The sequence below is a fragment of the Phaethon lepturus genome, unplaced genomic scaffold (assembly GCF_000687285.1).
Source record: "Phaethon lepturus isolate BGI_N335 unplaced genomic scaffold, ASM68728v1 scaffold48637, whole genome shotgun sequence".
Lineage (NCBI taxonomy): Eukaryota > Metazoa > Chordata > Aves > Phaethontiformes > Phaethontidae > Phaethon > Phaethon lepturus.
Window position 1 is genome coordinate 3216 of NW_010552047.1, and position 9256 is coordinate 12471.

Sequence of the window (9256 nt, forward strand, 5' to 3'; positions counted from 1 at the left end):
GGGCTTGGCACTGGACAGTTTGAAAAGTGGCCCGGGACAAGAGGGCTGCAAAGGGCAGGACCGGGTGCCCCGCGGTGCATCGTCCATGGATGGTTTCCTGCCCCTGCCTGGATGAGACCGCTCCCCTGGCCAGATGAAAACTTCCAGCCTGTCTGGGAGGAAAAGCTGCGTCTTCCTGGGGCTGAGTGGGGAACTGCTGTGCTCACTTACTGTGTTGGCGGGATTCTCTGAAATAAATCTCTCGTTCAGGTCTTTGTAAAACACCATGAGGTTTGCAAGGTCCGTCCTGAGAGGAGAAACAGAAGGCAGGCTGAGGGTTTAGTAAAACAATAACATGAAACATACTGAAAAACTATGCAAATAACCAGTTGGACCAGTAGGGCTGGGCTGCTCTAAGGGAGCTTTTTCCCCAATTGCCATCATTAGGGCTGCTGAGATTATATCTGAGCTTGAGGTGCAAGCTAGAAACACATACATGGTAACTTACTTGTTCAGCTTCTTGTTGATTTTTTGCCCTTTGTCCCAAGACAGAACTCTAAGCATCCAGTCCTGTAAAAAAAGACAGAAAATACTGCTATAGCTGTGTGTGCTTATGTAGAAATCCCCCGGAAAGGAAGCTCATGCTCCACACCTCCTCAGACCAGACTGGGTGCCAGACTTGAACGCGTGTGATGGGCCAGTGAACTCATGGAGGGGAAGCCCTGACCTGGATGCCACAGACTGAGCCTCTGGGAGGAGCATCACTAAAGTGCTAACAAATACCCCAGAGGCCACCTGCTTCCGTGCTGAACCTCTCTGGGTTTATTTAATGCCTTGTTGTGCTGCGGTGCTGTCACGGCAGAGTGTAATTAGGAACTGACCTCTGACACGGTGGATGGCCACTGGGCGATGCTGGTGGTGAGCGCCCACTCCTTGAAGCTGGAGAGAGAGGCAGGCTGTCAGTTGTGAGCTTGAACTCCCACGCACACGCAGCATTTTACCTCCAGTTGTGGGCAGCACTTACCTGCAGGCGTCTTTGCAGATTTGCTGGCAGCCTAGCTGCTCCTTCACAAACTTTTCGTGCAGCCTGTAGTAGCAGTACACTGCAAGAAGGGAGCAGGACACATGCATGAGAAGCCAGAAAGAAAAGAAATTATCTTTTGCTACCTGTGCTGGAGTGGGGCTTGTGGGGTGTAGGTGGCCTTTGTGGCCATCATCTACATGGTGGGGATAAAAAGATTTACCCTATAAATATTGCAAAATACTCTGAGAAGTGGTTGTTATTTGCTATAGGCATGAACAATTGCCTCACCCGGTCAAGTCCTCCACTCAACACTTCTGTGGTGTGCACAAATGACAAGCAATTAGGACAACTGTCAGAAGTCAATCTAAACAAAAGAGGCAGATTCAGGCTCTGCGGTATGGGGTCTTCAGTGGGCTAAGGTAGATTTGCCTCTTCCCAGCGTGCTGCGTGGCTGGGCTGGTGCTGGTGCGGGCAGGGACGTGCCGGCCGAGGACAGTGCTGCAGAGGGATGTGGCTGGCAGCGGGTGGCTGAGGCATGGGCAATGCGGAAGGTGTTTGACTACTTACTCCAGTTGGGGTTTTTCTTGTAGTTACAGTACTCTGCCCCAGCAGGTAAGGGCTGTGCGTACTGGGCACAGCCACACGAGTCCACCATGGCCTTCTGAAAGCAGGAGTGCAGGCAAATCTACGGGAGATAAACCGAGAGCTGGTGTCTAAGAAGTACAGGCTGCTGCGCTTCTGCAGCACCAAGGCCCAGGCTCACATGACATAAAAACATCCTCTGTTTACGATAGGAGTAATGAGATGGGAATCCCCTTTCCCTGGGCTCTCTTGCGAGTGAATACAAATACAGGCAGAAAGTGCTATGAAGGGCTTAGGCTGTAGTGCAAGAAATAAGAATATAATCCTCCCTGAGGGGGGGATTCTGTGAATGTCCCCTCTTCCCCTAGGGCCATCAAAAAAGCTTTAGTGTTGCAGTTGCTCCTTCCACAGCCAAGGAGAAGGTTTTCGGTCTGCCATGGCACATGGTCCATGAATCAACAACTAGGTATGGGAAGTGAAAAATGTTAGTGAAAATGTTTGCAGCTTCAACCAAACTGTGTTGGTGCATATTTGGAGACCCGAAGTTGTAAGGATTAATAGGGCAGTAGAGTCAGTGATTTGTGCTAAAACACTTAATCAGCTGGGACAAGCAGGAACTGAGCTTCTCTTTTTGAAATCCCTGTCGTCAAGCCTTTTGGTCCCAGTCCTCCTGAGCCCTAAGTTTCAGTGAAGTACTGTTATTAAAAACCTGAGATAATGTCTGTGTGATCCTACCTGGCAATACATCACAGAAGATTTCAGGTATAATACCCCATAAAATAAAAATCCAGGCTTTGCAGTAGGCAGCAGCAGAATTACAGTTCTCCAAGTGGAGAGTGCCAGAACAACTGACACTCTCCAAGAGGACCCAATTACAGAAACCATGCAAAATTAGTGGAAACTTACTCTGTAAACAAACATCCTGCTATCTGGATACTGATTAGATGGTATCTGTTATTCTTGGAGTCCTAAAGGTCACAATTTCTGGCTTCAAGGGTTACTAAGCTACAACATTTACTTGGCCAATATTTTCCAGTCTCACATTGCTTGAAAATTGCTTAATGAGCTAATGTTCTCTCTTTATCTAACTGGGCGCCTAAGGGAACTTCAAACATCAACCACTTAGGAATAAAACTTGGATTTTAAGAAGTGCTGTGCTATTTTACATCAGTGGTTAAAAGGAGTGACCCTACACCCGGACTGTTCACAATCTTAGATCCTGAACTACAGAATATTGTAAAGCTGTTTATTAAGGTAGTTTTCAAGCAACAGATAAACACAAATGTAACAGATTTACCTGGAGTGAGTAGCTCTTGTTATAGAGATTTTCTACTGGTATGTCAGCACCAGTCTCCGTACAGTCACTGTAAGGTTTGCTCAGCTTGCGAGACCGAGTCTGAGAATCAGAAAAGAATAAATCCTGGTTTTTGGAGTTCACAGAGAAACCAAAGGATTTAGTGGCAGTTCACCATGATTATGAAACTGTAAGTGATGGGGCAGGTTTGAGCAGCATGTTTACCTTTTGCCATCTCAAATGATTTGTCAATCACTTGTCAAAACAAGGGTTTTTTTGGTTTGTAATGTCCGTTTCCCAAAACGCTGCTCTGGTTGGATTTTCTGCTGTCTTCCTTGAAAACCTCTGCAGGAATAAACAGTGATGACTTTTCAAAGCAGAGTAATTCATATGTATGTTTTCTCTCATTGCAAAGTCCTAGAGGCATCGTTTATGCTGCATGTATGTTTGTGTTTTGAGGGAAGGGGGGTTGTTGGTTTGGGGTTTTCTTGGTTTTGTTTTGTTTTCTGTGAAGACCCACACCTCTATGAGCTGTTGTTGCACTGGCTGCTCCTGTTCTGTAAGTAAAACAGCACTTCAGGCTCCGCTAGTGCTCAACGGTGCTCTCTAAAATCACTCTAAATCAAATGCTTGTATCTCCTTCAGGACTTTTTCCAGGTACTGCTTTTGACCCTTCCTCTCTGATGAATGCTAACACCTTTTCCTGTTCTGCAACCTCCGTCTGGATAAAAGAGCTCTGAAATGCCAAGTGCTGTGCCTGCAAGGTCTGCTGAAACCAGGGCTGGAAGCCCTCAAATTCACCAGACCTGACTGAGGCTACATGGTCTGCTTCCTGCAGGCTGCCTTACCTCACTCAGCCCTAAACTCTTACTATCTTTCCGCAGCAATTATCCACTTTGTAACAGCAAAAGTGGCCTGAAACAACAAGAAATGTCATCCATTTAAGAATCCATTCACCCGTCTTTCGCTACAGAGTTTAAAATTAGAGGCTGATCCTACAAAGGATCAGTTTAGTAGGAACCTGAGAAACGCCTACTTACCTTTAAGGCACTGACTATAGATCTATAGGTTACTGGGGTCAAACCTGATAGCGAGCATTGCCTTTTTTGTCTGCAGCAACAAAAGGCTACGAGCATGTATGGTGCAAGTCAGCTCTTTTAGAAAGATGCTCAAATCTCTTTGAAGGGAACACAGAAATATATTACTTCAATATTAGAGATGGGTTATTTCTGAAAACTGAATGAAACCAGCTTTTACTATGTTTTTAACTTCTGCAGACAATCTAATGCCAGGACATCTGCCTCAGCCTGCTGCTGGATCTTCTAGCAGACGATAGATCCTTTTTATAGAATTTTTTTTGTCATGGCTTATACTCCGACAAAAGCTTACTTGTTCATTCAGGTACTGAAATAATTTCCAAACTAAATATTTAACTAAAGCACTGAAACTCCTACCAAGTAATGCCTTGTTTGCATTCCAAACATCTTGGAATATTTTTGGAGGTGGGGGGCGGAGTCCTAATACACAGCAGAAATACGTGAGCGATAACCTAGACACTGACGTTCGCATTTGGAAAACAGCAATTGCTATGCTCAAGCCGGCAGCGTTGTGTGTGGCACATGTCCGCTGTGTCCTCCTTCATGTGTTTGGATGTGGGTGCAAGGACTGATCCAGCACCTCGGTGGTGCAGTCCTGGCCTGACAATCGCAACTCCTTCTCGTCAGGCTGTCTGGAGTCCTCCTGTACTGGCAGTACAGTGATCAGCTGCTCTTGTTTTGAGTTCAGGCATTGAGTCCAGCTTCTGTTTCGGCAGTTACGTTAGGATGCAATCCAATCACTTCCTCATGCCAAATCTTTTCAACATAGCCACCGAGATACGTACAACCTTGGTTTTTACACTATATGCAACTGTCCAAATCAACTGTGCCAGGAAAATATTACATTAAGTATTAAGACTCTGTCTGCAGTGACTTTCTCCTGTACAGTGTAATAGTTATAAAGGAAATAGTCTTGCAAGACTTTGCCTCCTTTATACCATTCTGGTTCCGATACCTTCTATTCACTTTTTGTTTGTTAGGTAGCATTTATCCCCACTGGTTAGACCAAGCAGTTGCTGCCAGTTTTCCAAACAGCTGGAGGATAGTTAACTATTTGCACATTTTAAAAGTCAGTCAGCCCTGTCTTTAATGTCTTTTCTAATGCAGGGACTATCTAGATCTGGCACACCCAGCCAGGACAGATAAGCAGGCTGGCTGATGCATTTGACTCAAACATCAGTGAAGAAAAGGCAGAACTGAAATGCTCACTTAACAGCCCATCCAGATGAAAGGGGAAAGTCTGGCTTGCTTGATGGCACTGCTTTCACTTCTCTACCATGGAAAGAAGCCCCCTGGGACAAATGCCTTGTCTGCACTACACTAATTGGGAAATATGGAGCTGCAGCCCTGCCTGCCCTTGCTGACAGCAACGGCAAGATGCTTCACTAAACTGGCAAAGGAAGAGTCACTGCCCACGAGGTTTTCTTTACAGCTGGGATAGCAAGAAACCCAGCAAAATGAGACCTACACCCACAAAACAGTTAAATGGGTTGCGCTGCAGTCATTTCTACGGACCTGACCCTAACGCAGGTTACCCACAGCTCGAGCTTGTTCTCTTCTGCCCCTGGAAGCTGCGTGGGATGCAAACTCCTCTGCTTGTTGCTCAAGTGAAACGGGACACTTGACAACACATTTCTGTGGTGGTGCCTTTTGCTGTGAAAACAAAACAAAAAAAATCCCCTGGAAAGCCAAGGGGTGGGAGAAAAGGAAGAACAAACAAAACCCCAGTAGCTGTTTGGTTTATAAAGAACTGATTTTCCAACACCCTCTGCGCAAAGGGAAACTTTGCTCAGAAAAGTGCTATCACAGGATTTTCCTCGGGGCACTTCAGCTGCTCAACTATGAGGTATTAGATGCCTCCCAGTTACTGGCTACGTTCAAACATCATACTGGTTCATATTTACATCTGTTTCAAGGAAATGGTGCCGTGCACCTGGAAACCAGATTGCTGTCACTCACAAAGTGCATCCCTATGGAGGTGGCCGCAGCAGTCTCAATTTCTGTGCCGATGTCTTCAATGAAGGGATATTCGTTTTGGTCATGGACAATGATCTTGGCTCCTGTGGATGTCACTAGGAAGGGGTTGTAGTCTGCTTCATCTATGTACAGAACAACCTGTAATCCTGAAGAAGAGACAAGGCAGGAGCAGAGTTACGCCAGAAGCCAGAGCCATTTTTTCTGGTCAGGGAGGGCAGCACAGTTTACTTAGCACTATCTGGCCTGAAGCAGAACTGTAACAACCAAGCAAAGCCTCTGCAGTGCTAGACTGAGGCAGCAAGCAATGTCCATCCGCGGCCCCAAGTACAGCAAACAAATAATGCCTCCACAGAACGTGGCTGAAACTTACTTTAAAAAGTTATATAACTAGGAAGCAGTAATTTCAGATGGAAAACATTAGTGATGCAATGATATTATCTTTGTATTCTCTGGCAATAGTTTGCACTAGTTCAAACAAGCATTTCCCCAATCAGCTTGCACATCTAGAGCCAACACATCAGTTAGTCTCCAGCAGGATCCAGTTCGCTGAACTGCTTGTTATCAAATAGTTCCTCTGCAAACTCGGTTTCCTTACCGTACTCGCTGCCGCCGGTGGAGGTGCTCAGGATCGTCCCGTTTTCTCCACTGTTGAAGGTATAGCAATTGCCGTGCAGGGGATGATGGAAACGAGTGAAGTGCCTGAAAGAAATCAAACATTGTTACGATGCCCTCTGCAGTTTTAACTGTCTGTGGGAGAATATCAGCACATTTGGGCTTTTTGTTTTGGCAGAGACATAGCAGGACTGGATGATTTTCTTTTTTTTGGCAAGCAATTTATTCTGCTGAAAAGTGTGTGTCTTTTTCTTAATATCTTGACACTATGTGGAAATACGATCTGGCTTAATAGCATTGGGAAATGAAAAGTTTAGGAGGTTTTCATCCAGGAATGGGGGCTGACAGGGTGGGGGAAGTGGATTTACAGAACTAGCAGAAAGGTGGTGGTGGAGGGGACAGAGTCCTCTTTCATTTGACAACCAAGTGTCTAAAGGAACACGAATCTTAATTTTTCAGAAAAGATGTCTTAGACACTGTCATGCAGGGGAGGCTGAGGACACACCTCCGTGATTCAAGCACATTCATGTCTTTCCTGTGAAAATCCCCTCCCACTCAAGCAAACGTCTTCATTCCAAGGCAAGATGTTATGCATTTACACGATTACAGACACATGCGGAATGCCTTCAGTAATGAGCTACAGTGCAGCTTGCTTTGTGCACGGCAGTGAGGAAATTGCTAAACCCGTGTACAAGTGCAATCTTATCCCCATAACCGCACAGGGGAACTCTGCCGTTATCCCCAGTATGAAGGGATGACTGTCCTGCTACCAGGACACACAAGAATTGCACTGCCACAATCATAAGTGAGTAGATTTGATTCTGGAAAAAAAAAAAAGGGGGTTATCTGAAATGTGGACTAAGACAGATTAAATTAAAGAGCATAATTAAAGTTCATGAAGATGCAAATGTTTGCTTTCACTTAAAATTGGAAACGGTTCCTGCTGGAATTCAGCAAATACCAAACACTCAATTCCTACATGTTATGTACTTGGCAATAAGCTGTTAAGATGGCAGGTATTTTCTGTGCACTGACCTTTTGTCACAAGATAGGCCATCAAAGAAACATGTCAGTAGAAGGTCATCAGCAGAGTAACTCAATTTTTCTTTAGTCTCCAGGGGAATTTGTGCCATGATGTTCATGTAATGCAGCTTGTACCATTCCTGGATAGCATTAACACCAGAACTGAATGTATAAAGTGCACACTCGCTGCTGTTGTTTGCATCGCACTGATAATTACAAAGGGGAAAAAGCATTTCAGATGAAATGAAACTACGCATTCTATGAGGTATGTGTGATACCGTTTCTCTTCCGCAGTAATAACCAGGTATGAAGTTATAGTGTCAGCAAGGGGACAATGGGGCATCAAAGACCTTTCATTCAGGGCTAAGGGATACGATCAAATGATTAAGGCCCAAAGGAAAGGGCACGGAAGGCACTAAGTCTATCTGGCTAGACTTCAGGAAGGCATTTCTCTTCCAGAGCGCTAGAGATGAATCTGCAGGCAGCCACAGAGGCATGGAAGAATGGGCAAAAGAGCAGAGGGAGTATTATTTCACTATAAAGCCACTTAAGCTTCATAGTGAAAATAAAACCAGCTGGAGGGATACCAACCCAAAACACCCCTTTGCTGCCCCAGAAGGAACTTGCTGGACAAGGAAGAGTGACACTCACCAGCTGAAAGCCGATGATATCATTTGAATCCCCAGAGTTCACTATGGACGAATCCTTGTGAAAGACACTGCCCTCTATTTTCCTCTTCTGGCCACTGCGAAGGTCAGTCGCTGTCTTAGAAAAGTCCTCAAACTTCAGCAGAGGGATGTGTTTGAAGAAGTTGCTCTCTGTGCTGTTCCACCCATCCACTGACCGGCGCACCTTGGACTTGCCCTCTGAAAATCCATAGAAAGTCTCCAAAGCTTTTTTTGTCTCTTTGTCCAATTCAGATAAATAGTCTTTCATGGAACTGTACCTGCATTGGAGATAATGCGATAGAAAGTGACATCCCATCTCACCTCACCAGCTAGCTGCAGCATTTTACCCGCTGCACTACGAACCTCATCACTCAGGACAGAATTCTTTGTCACGGACTCACATTGATCTCTCTCACTACCACATCGATTTGCATCAGTGTGGGAAGACACAGCTATGCCCGTGCAGAGATCGCGGGGCAAGGACCATAAGAAGCAAAGCAGACTGAGCTACAGAGAAAGCCCTTGCAGACTCTCAAGCTCCTTGAAGGTTGTGTTAGCAAGCCCGAGGAGGCACAGCATGTGGAAATAAGACTTCTGCACCTGTGCCAAGAGGCACCAAAGAGCTGGATTGCGAGTAGGGACTGGGGTGGGTAGCTGGCAGCAGAACCATCAACGGAAAGTGTAAATTGGTGGGAGAAAAAGTATTGTTGAATGGTAATGTCAAAGCATCCTCTAAGGAAAGAAAGAGGCAATAGAGGAGTGGCAGATGTTCGCTTTCCATACTTCAGGAGATGGCGTTGCTTATAATCCTGCAACTTTGGTCCTGGGAAAAAGGGAATTTGAAGAGAACCGTGGAGCCAACCAGGGACTGTCTCGAGCGGAAAGCTAAATCGACCGAGCCTAGCTCAGCAGGCAGCAAGTGGAGGGCGCGATTATAATCCACACGCGTCTGAAGAGCATCAGCACAGAGGGGGGCAGGTTACTCAAAGGGCCGTGGCGG

General features: G+C 45.7%; 1 protein-coding gene across 1 annotated transcript in view; it reads right to left on the bottom strand.

Annotated features, from left to right (window-relative positions):
- The window catches only part of SCNN1G (sodium channel, non-voltage-gated 1, gamma subunit), a gene marked incomplete at its 5' end in the record, with an annotated part of 9175 nt that extends 641 nt beyond the window's left edge, over positions 1-8534 (bottom strand). The window contains 10 exons of the mRNA XM_010291099.1: positions 211-286; positions 488-549; positions 861-918; positions 1004-1082; positions 1571-1688; positions 2883-2981; positions 5936-6099; positions 6549-6652; positions 7601-7794; positions 8240-8534. Coding sequence (XP_010289401.1) covers positions 211-286; positions 488-549; positions 861-918; positions 1004-1082; positions 1571-1688; positions 2883-2981; positions 5936-6099; positions 6549-6652; positions 7601-7794; positions 8240-8534 — 1249 coding nt within the window. The remainder of the gene's footprint in view (positions 1-210; positions 287-487; positions 550-860; positions 919-1003; positions 1083-1570; positions 1689-2882; positions 2982-5935; positions 6100-6548; positions 6653-7600; positions 7795-8239) is intronic.
- Between the last annotated feature and the right edge of the window lie 722 nt (positions 8535-9256).